Source organism: Rhizophagus irregularis, chromosome 1 (assembly GCF_026210795.1).
Source record: "Rhizophagus irregularis chromosome 1, complete sequence".
NCBI classification, from domain to species: Eukaryota; Fungi; Glomeromycota; class Glomeromycetes; order Glomerales; family Glomeraceae; genus Rhizophagus; species Rhizophagus irregularis.
The window spans coordinates 4,757,130-4,781,993 of record NC_089429.1 but is presented as its reverse complement, the minus strand read 5'-3'; the positions used below and the strand labels follow the sequence as shown (position 1 = coordinate 4,781,993).

Here is a 24,864-nt window from a genome sequence, read left to right as displayed (position 1 = left end):
ATGATTATTATTAATGACAAGAACTAAGACTACAAGAAAACACAGTCTTGACTCTGTAAAGGAAATAAATTCTTACGCATTATATCTATCTAGTAAGTTAGAATATTTGAGTCGTTCCCCCTCAAAAAGCTTTTTGTGTCCGCCCGACTTGCCATCCTGAAGTCAATCAGGTAGGTACACATCGCCGTTATCGTTAATTAAGTTGTTTTCCTCCCGAATATCATTGTGGAGGATGCTATGCTTGTTAATCGCTTCTAATCCCTTAATAGCCCTTGACCTTTGCCGTTTCGTTATTTTTACTCGCTTAGCGTAGTACCGACAATGGTCATGCCGATAACGAAGCTCATTCCTCCTCCATAATATTCATAACAGACCAACTTTGGGATACACTCACCTTGAATATCAGCGAGGTCCTTATAAATCTCAACTTCTTTTTGCATTTCTTTCAAGACATATGGTGGGGCCTTCGATAAGTTTACACTCTTCAAAGCAATCAGATCGCCACACGAAACTCACATAGGAGTGTTTTACCACTTCGTCCTTCACCTAGTATGCCCTTAAACTTGAAGTCCGTAAAGCCACAATTTTGTTGATTTACGGGAATGTTAGAAGGCAATTGTTTATTTAGCAAGATGCTAGAAGACTGTTGATTTGAGAATCTAAAAGACGATTTTGAGTGACCGAAGAGTACGTGAATTATTATCTTCGTGAACCGGCACTAGTAGCACTAGTACTTGAGGATGAGGAGACTTTGGATTCTCTTTTGCTTGCCGAGTTATATAAGCATATGTGGTGGAAGAGTTTTTGAAATCCAGAGCTCTGTATACTCTCGACGTAGAAACCAGTGATTGTCGTAAGCGGCAAGGATGCCATATCTAAGTTCGTATCCCATGTAATTGTAGATTTGTTGGATTACCATTCTTGCCTTTTCATCCGTCTGATAAAACTCGGGGAATGTCCTTCCGTTGATATCTTCCAAAACATGTTTCCTCTTAACTTAAATCACCAAGATCAATAATTCCACGAGATAGTGACAGGTGAAATCCGGTATGCCAGGATTATAAGTTTGTCGCATCGAATACTCAAATATTAACATTCATGGAATTACGAAGAACTTCTTCATTGAGTACAACAAATCTATCATTAAATCTCGGCCTCTGAATTTCGGTTATTGGTCGAAGCGGAATTGATTCACTTCCTCGAAAAAATCCCCCATAGAAGCATTCTTGTTTGCGGGCTACCATTGACCTTTGTAGTGGTCTTTGATGTAGTGCATTTCGGAGAATATGTTAAGGGTGGTGGAAACCGTGGAATACAAGATAACGCCTCTTCCAAACTAAGAACTAGAAACAAATACGTATTAATATCACGAGGGCAAATGACGAAAAATTACAGACCAGACACTTACGTGGCAACTTTACGAATATGCCTCTTAGGCGGTTCTCGGTCCAGTAGCCTATATCTCTTTTTGCAAGGAGTTCGTCCTTGTCCCGGAGAAGAGATTGCTCAACTGATCGTTCGCGATCGACAGAAATTTCCACCTTCCGTAGTTCTGAACTTATCTGCATCTACACTAGTAAACTTATTTTGTTTTGCCGCCTTGATAACTTTTTTGAGGCGGCCAACAAGCTGGTCTTTCTCAACATCGACGGGAAAAGCATTTGCAAGTGTGTTTCCTTTGACGAAACAGAGTAACGTGATAGACATTTTCGGCTTAAATAGAATTTTTTTGTGAAATTTTATTGGCTAAACTGCTGTATATGAGGACAAAAATTTTCTATTTCTTTTGATGAGATAGAATTCGAAAACGACCAGGATAACGTAATGATACTACCGGATAAGGCTTTGATGGTAAATTATTCCATTCTAATATTTCCCGATACTTTATACCATTTACTGTAAAAGCACAAGTTCTTTTATTCATATCTAAATGAACTGTAATTCTTGCACCATCTTTGTGAAACGAGGGACAATAATTTCTTACAAAGTTATTATTATTACGAAACGCACCACCAGAACCTAATACCCATCCATTAGGTTGATTACCTGCAAAATTTTCATAATTAAAATTTTCTGATGCACATACTCCTACCCAAGAATATGTACAATATTTCTCAATAATAACATCCCATTCAAAAATACCTTTGTCTTCTATTAATATGTTAGCTCTAGCACTTTGGTGTGATTTACAATTATTTGATGCTTGTATAATTTTCCCATTATCCTCAATAACAAGATTTGATCCACATGCTGATTCATCCCAAAAAAGTTCAGATTCTTTAATTCTATAAATTGGGATTCCTCGAATATTGTTTAAATCTGAATTAATTAATTCTGAATTATGTTGAATTATTTCAGCTGGAATAATTTTTAACGGTTCAATAAAATCAAATTGGCTTTTTTTTATTCGTCTGAAATCAATATATTCGATCAAATGTTCCAATTCTTGAGCAACTTTTTGATGATCTGTAATAAATTTATTTTCTATTTGAATCAAGTTATCTATTTGCTCTAAAGTTGGTAACTTTTCCATTAGAGCCTTATATGTAACATCAGAAACATTTTTAGCTGCAAAAATAGCACTATATCGGAAAACTTCATACTCTGGTGTTGCAAAAGGTATATCATTTTCATGTGCATAAAATAAAAGATATTGAAGAGCTATAATAGATAATCGACCAATTTCAATATCAGTTAATAAAATAGTTGCTACTTCTTTGACTAATAAGTTAAGAAGAGTATTATCCTCTGATAAAGGCATAATTTCTACAACTTTAGATAATAATTCGGGCGAATAGTTTGTTGTGTAATTATTTTTTAAAAAAATTTTAATGGTTCTCATTATAAATTCCTGAAGGTCCAATAATTGAAAATAATCCGCAGCACAATAAGCTTCAATTATATTATCTTTAGTCAAAGAATTTACTTCAATTGATCCAACATAAATATATTCTAATATAATTTTCATTCCAGAAGAATTGATCGTTGGAAAAGAAATTTGTCTTTCGAAACTCTCTTTCATTCCATTATAAAGTAATCCTTCAAGTACTTCAGACCTTGCTGCTAAAATTGCTCTACAACCATATAATTTTATTTCATCCTTACATAATATTTCTATATCACTATACTTTGAATTATTTACTAGCAATTTTAAATCTTGGTTTAATGAATATCCTCTTATCATTTTTCTTTAAAAAAAAAGGAAATAATTTTTTTTTTAAAGAGGAAGAATTTTTTTGAAGAAATTTTTTTTGAAAAAAGAGGAAGGATTGTTTTTTTTTAAAAAAAAGGATAAAAAAAAAGGAATAAAAAGGAATAATTTTTTTAAAAAAAATAAAAAAAAAGAAATAAAAAAGGAAAACTAAAAAGAAATATTTTTGTTGGTTACTATATACACAGTGAAATTCGATAAACCGGATCTATCGGTTCCACTAAAAATATCCGGTTTATCGGGATATCCGGTTTAGCGAAAAAATTTCGATATATTGAAAATCTATTATATTGAATTTTTAAAAAATTTTCATGCTAATAAAACTAATATACACTATAATTTGATTTTTTCATCTAGTTTTAAGTTATAGAGGTCATGAAAATGAATATAAAATATTTTAATTGAATATATAAGTAATACTTAACTTCATCCGGAATTAAGATTTTTATAATTCCGGCCAAATTTAAGATTTACCGAATCACGTTACTTAAATTTTATTGGTTCCCAGTCACGTGATCCGGTTTATCGAATCATTTTTACTATAGCTGGTTAGAAAATTGATCCGTTATAGCGAATATCGAGCTTTTACTAGTGAACTCCGGTATATCGAGCCTATTTTAATATACGTGATTTGGTTCCAGCAAAAAAGTCCGGTTTAGGCCCAAATCCGGTTTATCGAATATCCGGTTTATCGAATTTCACTGTGTATTTGTACTATGTTGTACTAAACTCAGAAAACTAAGAAAAGAAAATTGTCGGTTCGGTTACATGAAATTTTAGCTGCGCCTCCGTAATGATGATAAAGTGATGTGAAATTTCGGTCACGTGTTCATCAAAATTTTACTAAATAATTCGTTGTACCACAGTACCAAATTACATTTAGAAAAAAGAACTTTACAATTTTTTAATATTAAACGACTAATTAATCGATTAAAGGCCATTGCGTTGGTTAATCGGTTTTTAACCGGCTAAAGTTTTTTTTGGTCGGTCCAACATCCAAATAAAAAGTACATCTATTTATAGAGTAATAATTTTTAACGAAAAAATAAAACTCAGTGATGTTAGTTTATTTACATTCACATATAACACTGTTTACTGTACACATTTAATATAATTAGTAAAAATGCAATCATTTTATAAATTTTTATTCGATAAAGTTTATAATTTTATATAACATGGTTTAAAAAAGTTTTGTCAGTATAGCATGTTATTGGCAGATTTCAGAAATTTGGAAATCTGGCATGGCGAGACATAAAGGTTTAGCTCACAATACTAATCATGCGTGATTTTAGTAATTATAAATTTCAAATATCTCTTCGCAATATTAATAAATGTTGCATAAGATGAAAAACAAAAAAATTTTATAACTAAATATACTATATATACCATCATTCATTTATTTTTAATTAAAAAAAAGTACACATTTTAATATATACTTATAACAATAACTCAAGACTAACTTTTTTGATGTGGTTGAATTCGAAAGCGACCAGGAGAAAATAATGATACTACTGGATAAAGCTTTGATGGTAAATTGTCCCACTCTGATACCTCCCGATACTTTTTACCGTCGATTGAAAAAGCACAAGTTCTTTTATTCATATCTAAATGAACTGTAACTTTCGTACCATCACCAAATGGTGGACAATAATTTTCTATGGATTTATTACAACAACCACTGGAACCCAATACCCATCCAGTAGATTGATATCTTGCAAATTTTTCGTAATCGAAATTTTCTGACGCACAAACTCCAACCCAAGCATATGCACAAGTTTTCTCAATAATGATATCCCATTCAAAAATACCTTTATCCTCTAATACTATTTTAGCTCTAACATTTTGATGAGAATTACAATTATTTAGTGTTTGCACAATTTTTCCATTATCCTCAATAATAAGTTTTGATCCACATGCTGATTCATCCCAAACATAGTAATCGGATTGATCAATTGATTTAATTGGTTTTCCACGAATATAATTTAAATTTGAATTATTTGATAACGCTATATATCGATAAGCATTAGAAATTATTTTATCTGGAACAATTTCTAATGGTTCAATAATATCTGCTAATATTTGAACTTTAATTCTTCTGAAATCAATAAATTTAATCAAAGGTTCTAATTCTTTGCCAACTTTTTGATGATCGGTAATGAATTTATTTTTTACTTTGATTGGACTCTCTATTTGATCTAAAGTTGGCAACAGTTTCGTAAGAATTTTATTTGCATCATTAGAAACTTGTTTTGCTGCGAGAATAGCACTATAACGAAAAACTTCATATTCTGGTGTTGCAAAAGGCTTTTCTCTTTCATGTGTACAAGATAAAAGATATTTAAGACCTGCTACAGACAATCGACCAAATTCAATATCATTTAATGACATTATTGCCATTGTTTCAACCAATAAATTAATGAGAGTATTATCTTCTGTTAATGGTAATTTTTCTGAAACTTTAGATAATAATTCCGGTGAATAATATTTTGCCAAATTAGTATCCTTAACCGTTTTTGTAATAAAATCTTGAAGGTCTGATAATCGAAAATAATCTGCAGCGTAAAAAGCTTCAACTGCATTATCTTTTGTTAAAGATTCTTCTTTAACTGATCCCGTATAAATATATTCTAAAACAATTTCCATTCCAGCGGACTTAATCTTTGGAAAAGAAATTTGATTATCGTGATTTTTTTTCATCCCATTATAAAGTAGTCTATCAAATACTTCGGACCTTGCTGCTAAAATTGCTCTACAACCGTGTAATTTCTTTTCATCTTCACATAAAATTTCTACATCACTGTACTTTGGATTATTTACTAATAATCCAAAATCTTGTTCTAATGAATACCCTCTTGTCATTTTTTCGGAATTTTTTTTTTTTTCAAAAAATAAGTAATAATAAATCTTATTTTGGATTATAATGGGCCCACCCAGTATTTATATATTCTGTACAATGTTGTACACTTGTATTATGATGTCACACCCTATGAAATAAAATATACTTAAAATGTACTTGTATACTTTAAAATAGTATTAAATATCACCGGCGGTGATTTTCACCCTTAAATTATTATTTGGTATGATATGGTGTAACTGGTATGCTTGTTTGTTTACAGATATGATATTAATAATTACCGGTATAATAATTTATTTGCTGAGATGATCATACCGTACCTGTTTTGCCGTATATATATTACTACAAGTATGGTACGAAACCAAATGTATAAAGATAGTAATAACGTAAGCCTGATTATTAATTAAAAGGGATGTTCAAATTATATCTAACTAATAGCTGGATTTGTCCATCTGAAATAATTAAAGATGACTATAAACTTAAAAGGTAATAAATATTTTAAATATTGACTTTTACATAATTTTGATGAAGCAATTAATTGAAATATTGAAAAGAATAATAATTCCAACCAATTGTACTTCAACAAAAATTGACAAATTTACTTTATTATGTAAATTTATTTATTTGATTTTACGAACTTGTACTTATTTTTTAAACATGCAAACCTTTCTATCTAAAATTCTAAATTTATAAAATTTTCCTGAAACATAATAATTATAGAATCATATTAAATATAATTTTATTTATTTGTTCATTTCTTGTTCAATTTTTTTAAGTTGCACATCTTTTAGCCTTAAGTATTGCTATTCGATTTATTTGTCAAATTTTCATAATTGTTATCAATCGTAATTCGTAACAATATTAAGCCAATAATATGATTAACATCATGCCCATTCGTACAAATTGATCGTACCTTTACACTAAATCATACCGTACCGATTTACTATATACTCTTAAATTATACTTAAAAATTTTAAGTATACTTTTAAGTGTAAATTTTTTACACTTAAAATGTATTAAAGTGTATTTAAATATATTTTAAGTATATCAAAATTATTAGTTTATTTTAAAGAATTTTTTTCGTAAGGCACATGTATATCATATGAATGCTTAGCTGCGATTTTTAATGATGGGTACGTTTTACGGGTCTACAGCCACAAAGTTATTTTTATATTCGCATAAAATGTTATCCCAAATCTTCACTGATGAATATCTTTTTTTGTTATAGTTTATATCACATATTTAGATTTAGATCCTTATGAAGGAAAGTGACATCTCTAACTGCACCTGCACAATTAATCAAAATGGTTGCTAATTTTATTGCGTATCAATCTCATTATTTTTAATTTTGATACATTTATTATATTATTAGATATTCTTAATATCCTTAATAATTAATATCCTCTCTTTTTCTATAAAACTAGAATTTTATGAAATTTCATGCAAAAAAATGCACGACTATTAGTAAAATGTTTACGAGATAAATGTTAAGATTTGTTATGCCACATTATAAAATTAGATCACATTACTTATTCGATTGAGGTACGCTAAAAAGGGGAATCTTTTCCAATTCTATATGATAGTTCAAGAAAAAAATCATGCGATACTTCAAAAAATGTCAGAAAAATAGCAATGCGATCTTTGGTTCATCTATTAAATTTGCAAAAGGCGATAATCGTTCTTGTACATTTTAAATTGCAATAATAATAAAGTCAATAATAATTCCGTCACTAAAATAAATAAAATTTTGTTTTTAAAAATGAAATTTGGCTATAACATTAAAAATTATAATCAAAAACAATCAACAATACCAATATTCTTAATTTTTCGATAACTGTTGCCTCATCATATCACAACTTTGGAAAAATGACTGATTTAAATAATTATTTGGTTTTAAATTTATTGATAATATATAATATATAAAAAAAAGTATTTAAATTATCAAACTAAGAAACGCGTAAAATATTTTACTACACTAGTCTTAGTGTTTAAATAATTTAAAATAATATTTCCAATATCGTTTGCATTATTAAAATCTTCAACTAAAAAACGAAAATTTGATTAATAAATATTTCATCAAATGAAAATTTCAATAAATACCTACTATTTATATCAGGAATACTAAAATCATACGTTTTACTACGAAATGCTGTTTTTTTAAAAAAATAAGAAAAATAGATTATAAATTATTATAATAGTTAATAAAATAACAATAAAAAAGCTAACCTACTTGTTCTTCGATAACGAGTATAATCATTTAAATTGAAAAAAAAATTAATAACGCCATCATATCTTAATCAATAAACAGTAAATAATACCTTCTGTTGCATTTTTTCGTTCAAGTAGATTTTTAATTTTGCTAGTACATGCTGAATTCTTTTTATAAACAAAAAGTCATAAAATCAGTAAACCAAAAAATATATATATTATGTTAGCAGAATAATTGGATTTCCTCATTTCTCTGTATATTATTTGAGATGAAAATTTTCTAACAAATTTATTGAAATTTCTTACACTATAATTAGTCAACAAAATAGTTAAAAAATTTTGATAAATAATGTTCCTATTTATAAAAAAATTCCGTTAAACTATATATTTTACTTTTTTTAATATTGAAACTAGATTAGATTTCGTCGCCGCCAGACTGTCTAAGATTTTTTTAAGTTACTAATAGGTTTTTTTTATGATTATTATATAACAAAGTTTTATAGATTTTTCATCAGCAATCTAAAAAAAAATTACAAAAAAAATTGTTGAACAATAATAAGTTTATTTTATTATAAAATTGATACAAAAATAATGAAAAAATCGGAAAAAATTGGAAAGAGTCATGTTGGTTATTTAAATAAAATCTGGTAAAATCGGTAAAATCCGTCTAAAATCCACCTAAAACTGAGTAAAATTCGGGATAAAATTGCTATTAGTTAACAATAATAGTCTGTCTGAACTATCATAATGCTTGATCCATTACAACCATTCATTTCGAGAGCTAAATATCTATCCAAGTTTTTATTTAGTAAAACAATTCATTAGTAATTAATAATAAATTAGTTAATTCAATAAACCATAATTTCGTTATTCTGATCCAAGTTCTTATTTAGCAATAAATAAATAATAATTACGTCACTTACTAAAATAATGCAGTATAAGATTCTTCCCGTTCAATCGGTATCTTCCGTTCCAAAGCTTCAGATCCAAACCTAAAATGGCGAATAAGGAAAAGGAGGGTATCAATTGATTAAAGTGAATAAACAGAACATTTGTCACCTACCCGTATTATTCCATTTCGATCGGTACCTTCTATTCTGAAGCTTCAAGTCCGAACCTAAAATAGCAATGAAGAAAAAAAAATGGGTCAATTAGTAATATTCGAAATGGAGAAAAAAAAATTAATTATTAGACGGAACATTTGTTACCTAGTACCCATATTGTTCCATTTCGATCAGTACCTTCTGTTCTGAAGCTTCAAGTCCGAACCTGCCTAAAATAGCAATGAAGAAAAGAAATGGGTCGATTAGTAATATTCGAAATTGAGCCAAAAAAAAATTATTAAACGGAACATTGGTAGTCTACCCTTATTGTTTCCATTTCAATCAGACCAGGACATCACTGCTACTAGTATTTTTTTAGGATAGAATAATATAGTTATTTTTTAGATAGGTCATATCGCGGGACGCGATACTTTATTGTATGTATAGATGTATATTTTCATATGTCTACATTGTTAATGGTTATATATGCCGTTGAAATTAGAGAATTTAAAAGACTGTGTAAGAGATCAGCATTAATACTTAAAAAAAATGTAATATTTATACGTTAGTTTATTGTATTCAGAGTAATATTCATGTGTAAAATACATATTAATGAAAATTATATGTCATTTTATTAATAAATTTGTGATGTTTATTATTTTTCATCTTCAACATTTACGATATGTTGCTCTCCGTGACTACCTTGTTGAAATTGAGTAAAAGTACTAAAAATTTTCGATATGTGATCAATTTTCTAATAAATTTTTTATAGGTCTCCTTTTCTTGTTGCCCAATTTCTGTACGCATAAGCCAATTCAAGATGAGCAGTGACAATGTGCTTCTGTCATTGCAGGTTCCGACTGTTCATAATTAAAATTCTGATGAACATACTCCAACCCAAGCATAATAACATCCCATTCAAAAATGCTTTTACCTTCTAGTATCATTTTCGTCCTAACATTATGCCATAGTAAATAATAATTAAGGTTATTTAGAGCATAGTATACAATTTTTCAATAATCCTCGAATATAATTTATGCTGGAATTACTTGACCTTACTTTTTGCCGATAAACATTTAAAATTATGGGTCAATGATGTCAATGATGTCGGTCAAAACTTGTCCCTCAATTCTTCGGAAATCAATAAATTTAACTAAAGGCCCTAATTCTTTAGCAACTAACTTTATGGTGATAGGTAATAAATTTATTTTCATTTTATACAGTGTGTTGGATTTTCTATTGGTTTTATTTTTTCTAAGGTTTGTAGCCGTTCATAAGGGCATTATGTGCATCATTAGAAACTTGTTTTGCTACAAGGATAACACAATATCAAAAAACGTCATATTCTGGAGTACAATAAATATTTTTTTATTACTTGTAATATTAGCACTTGAATATTTTACATTTCGTAACGTAAAATAATAATCAAATAAATGATTTGCTGTAAATTATTTTTTATTGTAAAATACTAATGTGTTGTTACAGAATTACTTTTACACATAATATTTTATAATAATTTAAATTATCTTTATTTAATAATTGAAAAGTCCTACAAAAAAAAATAGAGGATTGAATTATTTAAATTACAAACTAAGAATCTTTTTTTTACTACTCTAATCTTAGTGTTTAAATAATTTCAAAATAAGATAATAAATTTTAAAAATGAATTTGTTTTCAAATTAATTAAAAATTTAATTTAAAATCCGTCTAAAGAAATAATTACATTAGTAAATAAATATATTTTATTTTTTAAAATTTTATTAAAAAAATATTTAAATTATAAACAAACCATTGGGAGTTTTATCTTTTTCTTCTGAATGAAGATTTGGATTATCTTGTACTTCATCTATTATATAAATAATATAAATTAGAATAATAATACTCGATCATTATTATAAATAATAATTTATTTTACTTACCATTAATACTAATATTTGATCGTTGTTGCATTGTTTCTCTCTCATAATCATTTTGTTCTTCTACTATTATAAAATAAATCAAAATTTAATAAAATATTCATTCTTATCTTCAATGAAAATTAGAATTAAATATTTAAGGCTTTTACCATTCTCCATTTTCAATTTTTTAAATAATCTGGATGATTCTTTACTATCATTATCTATAGTAATTAAGATATAAATTAGTATTTATTTATTATAAAACTTTAATATAAAAATAAATTAGTACCTTTAAAATTAATTCTACTTGATTTACTAGGATTACTAGCTATAATGAAAATCAATCAATATGATATTTTACTTATATAAAAATTAATAGATACTTACTATTATCAGAAAGACTAAAATCATATGATCTACTGATATAAAATGCTATTGAAAAAAAAGGTTATCTCAATTTATTTATTAATTAAAGAATTTTTACAATAACATTATTAAATTTACTATATTACCTTTTTGTTCTTCTATTATTATTTAATCAAAAAAAAGTGTATCATTAATTATAATATTAAAGAAAAAAAAATTAAATAGTTAATAAACATTAAAAAAGCATACCTTCTGTTGCATTTTTTGGTTCAGGTAGATTTTCAAATTTATGAACCTTACTTGTAAATGGTTTACTACTTAAAATATTGCTTGTTTTTTTATCTAACTTTGTTATTAATTGAGGTAATTCATTTGAATTATTTTGATAATATGATTTAATTTCATTAATTTTTTTATTAAGTGTCTTAGCATCAGGTCTTTTTAGTGGGTTAGCATCCCAACATTGCTCCATTAAACTTTTATATTTCAAAGGAATTTCTGATACAATTTTTGGTCTTATACCATCAATGATATTAATTGCAAGAATATAATCATGTTCATAATTCATAAATGGAGGTTGTCCAAATGAAATTTCCCACATGAGCATTGCAATACTATAAATATCAGATCTAAAAGTATAACCTTTTCCGTTAATAACTTCAGGGGCAATATAGGGAAGATTTCCATATATACTTGTTGATGGTTTGTCTGCAGGACCACAAAATCCAAGATCACTAATCCGCCAACCATCATTAAACTCTGAATATAATATATTTCCAGAATGCAAATCTCTATGAATTGAATTCTCTTTATGAATATAATAAAGTTTATTAATAATTAAAAAAGTAATTTTAATTCTCTCATTCCATGTAAGTTGATTATGATTTTGTTGTAAATATTCTCTTAAATTCATATTAAACTTCCTCATTACAAGTAAATAATTTCCATTTGATGGATTTTGTGTTAAACCAAAACATTGAACAATAGATGTAAGTTTGTTGCTTAAAGTTAAATGTGATTTAGCCTTTAAAATAATAAATTTTATTATTAATAATTAAATTTTAAATTTTAAGTTCTTTAAATATTTTTAACTTACAAACCTCTTCAAACCAACTTTGACTTGCATTTTCAACATTTTTTAATTCTTTAAGTATTACTGTAAAAGTTTTAGATCTTTTTAATTGCTTTTCCTTAGAATTCCATTCTTTATATCTTCCATCAATCCACTTAGCTGTATAAATCTCTGAGAATCCACCTTTTGTCAGATATTTAATATTTTCTAAATTATTATATGGAATCCATTCAATAATAATATTTGGCACAAGTGTTTCCATTTGACAATTTTTTATTAAATTATCAATAACATTATTTCCAGAAGTCCAATTTGAAAAATTATATTTTAAATAATTTCGAACACAATATTCACAATATAATGTAGCTAAACACTTTTGGTTACAATTTTCACAAACCCTTCTTGTTCCATTATTATTTTTAATTTTATTTCGGTCATGATCTTTATTAATTATTCTTATTGCTTCAGTTTTTTCTTCTTCTGTAAGAGAATTATCAGCAAGAACGAATTTTTTATAAAATTCGGTTTGTTCATGAAAGTTAACGTAAATATTATATTCAATTAATGTAAATGCTCTACTAAGTACTGCTTGTATTAATTTTTTCCGAATATTAGACATTTTTGCAAAAAAAAACAAATTATTTTTAATGCAAAAAAAAAAAAAAAAAATTCTCCATAGACGGTTAAACAAATAAGTTGTGCAACCACCAAAATTTCTACATTGTAAACAAATGATGATCATCTGATCACACAATATAGACAAAAAAAAATGATGTAAAAACTACAAAGGTACAAATGACGTTAAAGTTATTTTCCGCAAATTTAATTTTGAAGATGTTTTGGAAAGAAACCAATTTTAACAATCATCATAGAACTCAAAAAAATGGAAACACCTTTAAATTCATAGTAAAATAAAATTTCGATTGCCGTACTTGTAATGATGATTGGTCTTTTATTGAAAATTATTGTTTAAATGAGCCAATTTGAAGATTCGAATGAAAAAGCGAAAATCAAAAATTCAATTTTGATTATAAAGTTTTATTTGCATATAAATATTTCGAAATTATAATACAATAACATATTTTTTAGGCAAAATTTATTGCCTTTTTCATGACATAATGAACTTGTAAAAATTAAAATTCAACTAATTTTCTTTACTCAATGAAACTTTTTTTTAAAAAAGAATTCAGAGATTATTTTTAATAATTTTTTATTGTAGGAAAAAAAAATTATTATAGTTGGAGACAAATATTTAATAGTATAAGACAATAATACATGGGTATATCTGGATGACATTAATGATGGCCATATCTATTCGATGAGCGACTCTATAAAATGATCCTTATTTCAAACTCTAATTTTCCGATACTCACTTTCTATTTACTTTTTAATGCAAGAAAAATCCCCATTTTCGTAAAATTCTTGAAGAATATCCTGATAGTTCATGAGTAAAATACCGAGCAAATATAAAACAATAGATATTATTATTAACAAATAACAATCACATTATTGAAGGATCAATATGATAGGTTGTATAGTAGGTAAAAATTATTTAATCATTGATGAATTTTTAACAACTTACAATATTCTAGTAATACTATTTGTTTATTTAATTTAGTAATGAAAGTTGGATTCAATTCAATTCATCATATTTATATCTTTATTAAGACAAAAGGCTTTTGCTGATTAATTATTATCATAATATATTATTTTGTAACATAACCTATTATTATCTTTAAACGAAAAGTGAGCCAAAAATAATCCGTCATTCCCTTTAAACGAAAATTTTTTTTTAAATCATATTAGTAAGTGTAAGAGCGATACTAAATTTATATCTATTACTAACAATTTCAATTGAATTAGTAATTGTCTAATTTCAGAATTCTTCATAACTAAGATTAACTTTTACTGCCTCAACATTTTCTTCCAGATGTTTAATTTTTCCTGTGCCGAGAATAACAATCACATTATCTCCCCGTAAAAAGTATATAAAATAGAGCGGCCTTAACCGGATACAATCCGGGTATACTGGACAAACGGGTAAAAAGGGGTAATACTCGTTTTGTATCCGTTTTATGTTGACACATAAATACCCTCGGATATGCTCCATAAATTTTGCCAGAATTAAGATGTTAACTCTGGCCAGAATTTTAATGCCGGCCAGAATTAATGTTTATATATTATGAATGTCACTTGGTGATCGTTACTAGTCGCCACGACGGAATAATTTATGACCTAAAGAGATTCTTTATTAATTCTGGCTAAAATATAATTTTTGGCCAGAAATAGGTGGTGTTGATGGTCACTACTGGTGAGTTTAGCAATACTTCTAAAAAACTTCTTATATTTGATAAATATCTTGGTTTGAGGTTTTTATCCGGGTAATACCAGGGTCATATCTAACAAAAAGATAAACGGGTATAACGAGCAAAACCCGTTTTGGAGTCTTCTAACACATTTTTTGATTTGGGTATGATGCGATTATCTAAGGTATTTAAACCGTTAAGTAATATGATTCTAAACATTAACTAATTGTTCTTCAAATGATATTTATTTATTAATTATTTAAAAGTATTGACAGTCAAAATGATCATAAAAAAGAAATAATGCGACAAACGAAAGAATCAGTTAATGTTGAGTAAAATATTTGCCATAAATTTTTAATTTTGCAATTTTTAAACTAAATATTTTTGTCCTCTTATGGATGATGACGAAATATATAATAACCCAAAACCTTCATTCAGAAGACCAGGAAGAATTGGTGATTCCTTATGGTTAGTTTTCTTTAATATTTTTCTTAATATTGTTTAAATAACCTTAATTATTAATTCGTATTATTTATATGTATTCTTTTTTAAATTATATTTATAAGTAAATTATTTAAACACTAAGGTTAAGAATAGTAAAATATTTACGTGGTTTCTTAGTTTGTAATTTAAATAATTTTTTTTTATATATTATATCTTATCAATAGATCTAAAATCAATATCTTTATATATATGTTAAAACAAACCGATAAGAAATATCATGTAAAGATTAAAACAAGAAGATTCCAGAAAAAATAAAAATATTAATAATAATTTTATTTTTTGTATACAATCTGGTGATTATTGATTTGTGCGATTAAAAGATCAGAATCAGGAGATATTATCAAGAAAACATGGATTAGTACGTAACTTTGAATGATTATAAAAATTTTAACATTTAGTTTATATTAATTGATTGAAGAATTTCTTATCTTTAGGATATACGTACAGTATTGACCAAATTTTATCAACGTCAGAATTGCTCAACGTACAACAGTATAAAAATCACAAATAAAATTTTAATCGTACATGGATGTATTTGTACAATTAGAACACATACTTTTCAACAACTAACAGATCTGGTTAAGTGGCATTAGTAACTTTCATTTTCTAAATTAGATCAGGAAATCTTATGGTTTAAAAATATATATATATTTAATATTTAGATATATACAGTAGTTAAAAGGAATTATTGCTTATAGTTACTATTCAAAACTTTGGAAGTTATCAGACATTCTATATGGTGATGGTTAGTTGGACATAGATCACCACACCACATATTATCACATAATTCATAAAAATTGACATAACTCGAATTTCGTTACTGGTACCATTCTTTAACTAGTATATAAATACAAATAATAAATAACATAAAATTCGTATTAAATATTTTCATTTTTTTGATGAGATTGAATTCGAAAACGACCAGGATAACATAATGATACTACCGGATAAAGTTTTGATGGTAAATTATTCCATTCTAATACTTCAAGATACTTTGTACCATTGACTGTAAAAGCGCAAGTTCTTTCATTCATATCTAAATGAACAGTAATTTTTGCACCATCTTCGTGAAATGACGGACAATAATAAAATCCACTAACTGAACTACAATTACCACCGGAACCCAATACCCAACCAGTAGCTTGAGATCCTGCAAAGGATTCGTAATAAAAGTCATCAGTTGCACATACTCCAACCCAAGACCATGAACAATTCTTCTCAATAATAATATCCCATTCAAAAATGCCCTTATTTTCAAATGCTATTGTACCTCTCACACTTTGGTGGTTAATAAAGCGAGACGCTTGTACAACTTTTCCATTATTCTCGATAATAAGACCTGATCCACATGCTGACTTATCCCAAAAAAGTTCAGATTCTTTAATTCTATAAATTGGTATTCCTCGAATATTATCTAAATCTGAATTAATTAATTCTGAATTGTGTTGAATTATTTCAGCTGGAATAATTTTTAACGGTTCAATGAAATCAAATTGACTTCTTTTGATTCGTCTGAAATCAATATATTCGATCAAAGATTCCAATTCTTTAGCAACTTTTTGATGATCTGTAATAAGTTTATTTTCTATTTGAATCAAGTTATCAATTTGCTCTAAAGTTGGTAATTTTTCCATTAGAGTTTTATATGTTACATCAGAAACATTTTTAGCTGCAAAAATAGCACTATATCGAAAAACTTCATACTCTGGTGTTGCAAAAGGTATATCTTTTTCATTTGTATAAAATAAAAGATATTGAAGAGCTGTAATAGATAATCGACCAATTTCAATATCAGATAATAAAATAGTTGCTATTTCTTTGATTAATAAGTTAAGAAGAGTATTATCCTCTGATAAAGGCATAATTTCTACAACTTTAGATAATAATTCTGGTGAATAATTTTTCGTGAAATTATTTTTAAAAAAATTTTTAATGGTTTTCATTATAAATTCCTGTAGGTCCAATAATTGAAAATAATCTGCAGCATAATAAGCTTCAATTATATTATCTTTAGTCAAAGAATTTATTTTAATTGACCCAACATAAATATATTCTAATATAATTATCATTCCAGAAGAATTGATCGTTGGAAAAGAAATTTGTCTTTCGAAACTCTCCTTCATCCCATTATAAAGTAGTCCTTCAAGTACTTCAGACCTTGATGCTAAAATTGCTCTACAACCATATAATTTTGTTTCATCCTTACATAATATTTCTATATCACTATACTTTGGATTATTTACTAGCAATTTTAAATCTTGACTTAATGAATATCCTCTTACCATTTTTTTAGAAAAAAAAAAAAAATTTCAAAAAAAAAGAGTATTCTGTTTTTCCAAATATTTATATCTGTACTATGTTGCACTAAATCACTAAACTTAAAAAATATATTTCTGTACATCATTACATCATTGAAATTTTAAGCTGCGCCTTTACAATGATAAACTTCAAGATAAATTTCATAGCTAAAACAACAACGAACGAACAAAATTTTTTTGCGTTAGTTTATTTAACAATTTAAATAAGGCTCCAATAAGTTTAATCATGGAACTACTGTAAACCCAAAGAAAAATCACTTTTATATCCATTAAAAGTGTGAAATTACAATTCATTTTTCTATTATAATTAAAAAAATATAAGCCTTTAAATACTAAATACATATAAAAGTTACGGGGAATGAACTTTTTTTATGTAAATAAGTTATAATAGTAAAATATTAAATTTCATGCTTTAGCGAATAAAGAATTATCATCCTTTTTTAAGAAATTTATATCACGGAGTTGAAATAAAGATTTCAATATCAAATTATCATAACTAAAAATTTCTGTTCATACCATACTGAATTATGAGCATAATATAATTCTGATAAGGTAATATTTGTGTAATTCTTTCTAGCGCGTTTGTAACTATCCATTTGATTTTGATTTAATAACTTTCTTTCATTTAATTACAGAGTACTAGTCAACTAAATACTTTTGCTAATATTATTCTATGACTCAAATTTACTTTCGTATTCACATAAAATTCTACATCGCTATGTTTATTAGTAATTTAAAATCTTGTTCTAATGGACATCTTTATTCAGAATCTTTTTAAATTGTTTATTATAGTGTATATCACACATTTATATCTTCACAATTATTTGCTGGAGAATAGGTCATTAAAATTCAACTATAGATGCCGTCGGAATTGCCGAATTGAAATTACGGCATTACGAAATATGAATTTTACCATTTAAACATTTAACAAATCATCAAGATCAGCATTATATTACAAATTATCTATGGCATAATCAAAAAAAATATTACTTTCTTTGTGTAATTATTGTATATATGGCATTAAATAATTACGCTATTACGGCGATTTAATATATCACGGTATAAGCTTCATATACCGTAATTAATTCTGACGGTAAGTATAAATTTGAATTCACCTCATAATTTAACTTTTTCGACTGGATAAGATCCGCTCTCTATTAATTTTCTATATCACATATACAGCATAATTTAGACCTTGATTATAACAATTGTAAGCTGTAATTAGATTCTTGTCACCATCTGATGTCGATTTTTTCTTTTTTAAAATAAAATTATTTGTTATGCATGATTTATCAGATAATTAAGTCTATATATTTCGATACATTTATCATATTTATTAAACAGTTTCTTTTATCTTTAACAAAAACTGGGGTTACTTAATAGAAAATGTAGTTCGATACAATTCTTCTATGTCACGTAGTATTAATAATATAAATTTGATTTACGAGAATATAGAAATATTTTAATTATTAAAATTAAATTTACATATAAATAAAGTCAAACATCCATGGTAGTAGGTGAAGTTGGACATGTTAAATAATCACAAAATTTACAAAATTGAAACTAAATCCTATGGAGTTAAACTTACCAACTTTCAAAACATGTCCTAAATAAATATTATATTAAACAAAAACTTACAAAAATTGTAACTTGTATAGTTAATTCATGTCCAGCTTCTGTCACTCACATGTGCTATAAAATTTATGCTAAACATTCTAATTTTTTTAATGAGGCTGAATTCGGCAACGACTACGATAACCCAATGATACTACTGGATGAAGCTTTGATGGTAAATTGTTCCATTCTGATACTTCCCGATATTTTGTATCATTGACCGTAAAAGAACAAGTTCTTTTATCCATATCTAAATGAACTGTAATTCTTGCACCATCTTCGTGAAACGGGGGACAATAATTTTCTAGGCTACTAATTCCAGAATTGCGACAATAACCATTAGAACCCAATACCCATCCGGTAAATTGCCTTCCTGCAGGATTTTCATAATCAAAGTTTACTGATGAACATACTCCAACCCATACACCTTTACAATCTTTCTCAATAATAACATCCCATTCAAAAATACCATTATTTTCTAATACCTTTTTACCTCTAACACTATGATGTAGACCTTTATTAATTAAAGATCGTACAATTATTCCATTATCCTCAATAATAAGTTTTGATCCAGATGCTGATTTGTCCCATACATAATCTGATTCATTAATTGATATTCCACGAGTATTGCTTAAATGTGAATTATTTAATAAAGCTATATTCCGATAAACACTGAGAATAATTTCGGCTGGAATAATTTCTAATGGTTCAATAATATTAGCTATTATTTGCGCTTTAATCCTTCTGAAATCCATAAATTTAATCAAAGTCTTCAATTCTTCGGCGATTTTTTGTATATCAGCAATAAATTTATTTTCTACTTTGATTGGATTATCTACTTGTCCTAAAGTTGGTAGCCGTTCTATAAATGTTTTATAAGCATCATTAGAGACTTGTTTTGCTGCTAGAATTACACTATACCGAAAAACTTCATATTCCGAGGTTGCGAAAAGCTTTTCTTTTTCATGTGTAATAGACAAGAGATATTTAAGACCTGCAATAGACAATCGATCAAATTCAATATTATTTAATGGCATAATTGCCACTGCTTCAACCAATAAATTAAGAAGAATATTATCTTCTGTTAATGGCATGATTTCTGCAACCTTAGATAATAATTCTGGCGAATAATTTTTTGCGTAATTTCTTGCTAGCGTATTTTTAAGGGTTTTTATAATTAATTCTTGAAGACTTTGTATTTGAAAATAATCTGCGGCATAATAAGCTTCAACTATATTTTCTTTAGTCAAAGAATCTTCTCTAAGTGATCCAACATAAATATATTCTAATAAAATTTTCATTCCAGAAGAATCGATCGCAGGAAAAGAGATTTTTCCTTCAAAACTCTCTTTCATCCCATTATAAAGTAGTCCTTCAAGTACTTCAGATCTTGCCGCTAAAATTGCTCTACAACCATATAATTTTTTTTCATCCTTACATAATATTTCTATATCACTATACTTTGGATTATTTACTAACAATTTTAAATCTTGACTTAATGAATATCCTCTTGCCATTTTTTTTTTTTTAAAAAAAATTTTTTTTTTAGGGATAGAAGATTTTTTTTCTTAGGGATAGAAGATTTTTTTTTTTTTTTTTTAGAAACGGAAGAATATTTAAATGAATCTTCTATTTTTGGATTGAAATACTAAACTTATATATTTTGTACTATGTTGTACTAAACTCTGTAAAAACTAAAAAGGAATGTTCTTAGCTGTGCCTCAATAGTGATTTACGATAACATATTCAAATGTAATAAATGTAATAAATCATTTGAAAATAATAATTAAAAAATTAGTTATTATTGTATTAAAAGCAGGATTTATTTCTTTTTATAAAATTTAAAATAAACGATTATATATTAATATGGGTAATTTTTTAAGAGACATTAACGAACTTATATGTAAGTGTTATAAATTTTTGATTACATTATATTACATTATAATATATAGTTTAACGATAAAAATTTGTCATGATCTATTATTTGTAAATTTAATCAAAGGGTGATTAAATGCAAATCTATTGAATCGACTTCTCGTCGTCGAAAACAGTAAATCAATAAATTATTACACGAGCATCAAAATATTATTAAAAAGAAAACATACTGCATAAAATAATTTCAATTAATTTTATTGAGTTGCATTACATTACGTGAGTAGTATCTGGATATTAATTTTCAATTAAGAAAAAGACACGTTTTGCATAGGAAATTAAGAAATAATTAATTCTAATTTAAATATCTATATAATTTATTTATGGAGCTGGAATACGTAAAAGGGCGTTTGGAGAACCCTTTTTAAGACCAGTAATAACTCCTTTCGTTGATAATTTAATAAGAACTTCTGTTAATGCAGCTGGTGGTTTATTACCACTCTTGGAAATTAAAAGAGCTAATGTACCAGCAACAAGTGGAGAAGAAAAAGAGGTACCAGAAGATACTCTATATGAATCATTATCGCCAATACCAGCACCTAAAACATTACGACCTGGAGCAAAAATGTCAACACATTTTCCAATGTTTGAGAAATCTGTGACTGCATCACTTGTTCCTTCGGTAGCACCTGATGTAATGGCTGAAGGTGCAGATGCAGGTGATATTTTACATGCATCATCAGAAAATGCATTTCCAGCAGAAACAGCCATGTGAATACCAGCATCAGTAATTTCTTTGACAACATGATTTAAAGCTCGTGATACAGAATCTGTTCCAAGAGACATGTTAACAACTGAATTCTTGTTTTTACCATTTTTGTGTTGTTTAATTATAAAGCATAAACCTTCAATCATATTGGCAGTTGAACCTTCACCTTCAGCATCTAAAACTCTAACATCAATAATATTGGCTTTTCTTGCTACTCCTACACTGTTTCCAGCAGCAACACTAGCAACAAAAGTACCATGATGATATATAACATTTCTTGTGCAATTTCCACAGAAAGAACGTCCAAATTTGGCACGACCATTAAATTGTTCATGTGTAAGTAAAATACCACTGTCAACGATGAAAATATTTACACCTTTTCCAGCTGAATCAGGGTAAATAAATTTTCCGTCCAGCGGACGTTTAGCTTGATCAATACGATCAAGGTTCGGTCCTACTTCATCGTCTTCTGCACGTTTATTTATAAAATAACGTTTACTAAAACGTTGAGGAACATCTACTTTAACTTTTCTTTCCTCTTCAATAAGTTTAACATTTTTCATATTTCCAACTGCTTTTGCAAATTCAGGTGTAAAATATGAGGTATATCCTTGTATAGATCCATCAACAGAAAAATCCCTAATAGCACTTTGATCAAACACAGTACTATCATTACTTTCATCAGCTTTAATGATACTTTGAACACGTGTTTTATAGCATTCTTTCATCATTTCATAATGATCTTCGGCAGCATTCTTAACTTCTTTATCAAAAATAACAATAAACCTCTTTTTTTCGGTGGTATTATCTTCGACTTGAATTGAAGGACATTCTCTTTGAGCTGAGACTTTGAGAGCAACTAGCACAACGATAGAAAATATTTTAATGAAGCTTGAAGCAACCATGTTTTATTATTTCTATTATTATATTCGAGTAATAGGTTTTATATAGGGCAACAATTTCGTATAAAAGAAAAATTGTGCTAGAAATTGGGAAAAGAGAAGAATGGCATTAAAGTAAAGTGGTAGGATTTTTTTTTTTTTGCTTTCTGTCTTTATATATATGTAAAAATTTTTTATAAAAATCTACTTAGTAAAAAAACGATCATCTTCACGTTTACATAAAAAAAAAGCAAAAAAGAGAAATTAATTATTTTGTACATCATTTTACTAAATATAGAATATTTAAAAATAAAGAAAAATTAGATACGCTTTTTAAAAATACAAACTTTACTATCCCTTAAAAGTTGATCAATTAAGAAATAATTTTGGATACATTATAAGACAATAATATATATAATCAGCAAAAATGTTGATCGATGTTTTTTTATTTTGTATTCACTACGAATTTTGATAAGTATTCATTGCTAAACGCAAATGAAAGAATGTGAATTAATTCCTATTTATGGAAATTGAGCGTTTATACCTACATATGTAAACGTGCTTTGAATATCGATTTATCGCAATTTTCGAATTACTGAAAACAGTTTAAATAGGAAAATAAAATAAAAAAAATGATTTTTTTAGTAAATTTTATTGTATTTTTGGAAGGAGAAGGTGCGATTATAACATGAAACCCTTGATTTTAGGATGAAAAATCCAACTCTTAGGTAAGTTTACTTATAGAGAACTTTTTAGGTTACACAAAATCTCAAAAGTCGCTTATATGCAAACATACCGAAAAATTAAGTAAAATTAACATTTTCAGGTTATAATCGCACCTTCTCTATCTAAAAATGCAATAAAATTTACTGTTTTCGTGGGTTTTTGAAAAAAAACATTTTTTTTTATTTTATTTTCCTCTTTAAACTGTTCTCAGTAATTCGAAAATTGCGATAATACTATTTCGTAAAAATACAATTATATGACAGAAGGGAAGGGGTTCATCGACAAATTATTTATGGTTTTCGTAAATTTACTTCGTTCAATTAATTACTTTACTAACATTGTTCTTTATAAATTTTCTATATGGCTAATTGCTCTAATGACAAGTTTTTTTTATTGTAAAAAAAAATGTATTGTTTTATTTACTATATAGTGTATATCACACATTTAGGTCACTACGAAAGAAAGAAATAACAAATAAATCATTGAATTTAGTCTCATAATTTGACTTTCAACTGGGTGAGATTAGATCTACTCTCCAACATCATAATTTATGAAATGCAACTCAAAAATATACTTTAATGACAGTCTACTTTTCCAAGAAAGTTGCTAATTTACTTCTTAAAATTTAAATTTTTAGATTATTATATCAATCTTTCTGAAAGCAAGATGCTTATTATGCATGATTTAGATACATTTATTAAATTAATTATTTTATTTTTATCATTTAATAGAGAATGAGATTCGATTATTTTGATACAATTCTTTCTATATATCATGTAATAATAAATGATGTTACGAGAAAATAAAATAGATAATTCATAGTTTATTCAAAAAAAAATATAGATATATAATAAAATCATAAAATTTGTTAATTTTTTTTGATGAGTTTGAATTCGAATACAACCAGATCGATATAATGATACTACTGGATAAAGTTTAAATGGTAAATTATTCCAAGCTTCTGGATATTTTGTACCATCACCAAATGAAGGACAGTAATTCATTACTCCTTTTAACAATGTCCTATAGAACTTAATACCCATCCAATAGGTTGTTTTGCTGCATGTTTTTCATAATTAAAATATTTTGACGCCCTATAAGTTCGTGCCCTTCCCCATGCCATCTTCCATTCCCGATTTGTAAATCACGTTTATCATTTCATTTTCGTTATTAAAGTATATTAAGATATATCCACATTCAAAAATACCCTTATTCTCTAATG

General features: G+C 26.9%; 6 protein-coding genes across 6 annotated transcripts; all 6 read right to left on the bottom strand.

Moving 5' to 3' along the window:
- Nucleotides 1-1,777: 1,777 nt before the first annotated feature.
- On the bottom strand, nucleotides 1,778-3,184 carry OCT59_000978 (uncharacterized protein; the record flags this gene model as incomplete). The annotated part of the gene is made up of 1 exon (XM_066139236.1): nucleotides 1,778-3,184. One exon carries the CDS (start codon nucleotides 3,182-3,184, stop codon nucleotides 1,778-1,780), a length of 1,407 nt encoding a protein of 468 aa, XP_065988659.1.
- A 1,482-nt stretch (nucleotides 3,185-4,666) lies between these two features.
- Nucleotides 4,667-6,070, bottom strand: OCT59_000977 (uncharacterized protein; the record flags this gene model as incomplete). The annotated part of the gene is made up of 1 exon (XM_025311940.1): nucleotides 4,667-6,070. One exon carries the CDS (start codon nucleotides 6,068-6,070, stop codon nucleotides 4,667-4,669), a length of 1,404 nt encoding a protein of 467 aa, XP_025166860.1.
- A 4,942-nt stretch (nucleotides 6,071-11,012) lies between these two features.
- On the bottom strand, nucleotides 11,013-11,706 carry OCT59_000976 (uncharacterized protein; the record flags this gene model as incomplete). Its single annotated transcript, XM_066139235.1, has 7 exons — nucleotides 11,013-11,023; nucleotides 11,106-11,162; nucleotides 11,236-11,298; nucleotides 11,382-11,435; nucleotides 11,504-11,542; nucleotides 11,602-11,615; nucleotides 11,699-11,706. The coding sequence occupies 7 exons, from the start codon at nucleotides 11,704-11,706 to the stop codon at nucleotides 11,013-11,015; spliced, it is 246 nt and encodes an 81-aa protein (XP_065988658.1).
- A 4,288-nt stretch (nucleotides 11,707-15,994) lies between these two features.
- OCT59_000975 (uncharacterized protein) lies at nucleotides 15,995-17,752 on the bottom strand. Its single transcript, XM_025328400.2, has one exon. The coding sequence runs from the start codon at nucleotides 17,745-17,747 to the stop codon at nucleotides 16,341-16,343; it is 1,407 nt and encodes a 468-aa protein (XP_025166862.1). The 5' UTR covers nucleotides 17,748-17,752; the 3' UTR covers nucleotides 15,995-16,340.
- A 1,752-nt stretch (nucleotides 17,753-19,504) lies between these two features.
- OCT59_000974 (uncharacterized protein) lies at nucleotides 19,505-20,911 on the bottom strand (the record flags this gene model as incomplete). The annotated part of the gene is made up of 1 exon (XM_025322185.2): nucleotides 19,505-20,911. One exon carries the CDS (start codon nucleotides 20,909-20,911, stop codon nucleotides 19,505-19,507), a length of 1,407 nt encoding a protein of 468 aa, XP_025166863.2.
- Nucleotides 20,912-21,647: 736 nt separating this feature from the next.
- Nucleotides 21,648-22,940, bottom strand: OCT59_000973 (uncharacterized protein; the record flags this gene model as incomplete). Its single annotated transcript, XM_025332814.2, has 1 exon — nucleotides 21,648-22,940. One exon carries the CDS (start codon nucleotides 22,938-22,940, stop codon nucleotides 21,648-21,650), a length of 1,293 nt encoding a protein of 430 aa, XP_025166864.1.
- Nucleotides 22,941-24,864: the final 1,924 nt, after the last annotated feature.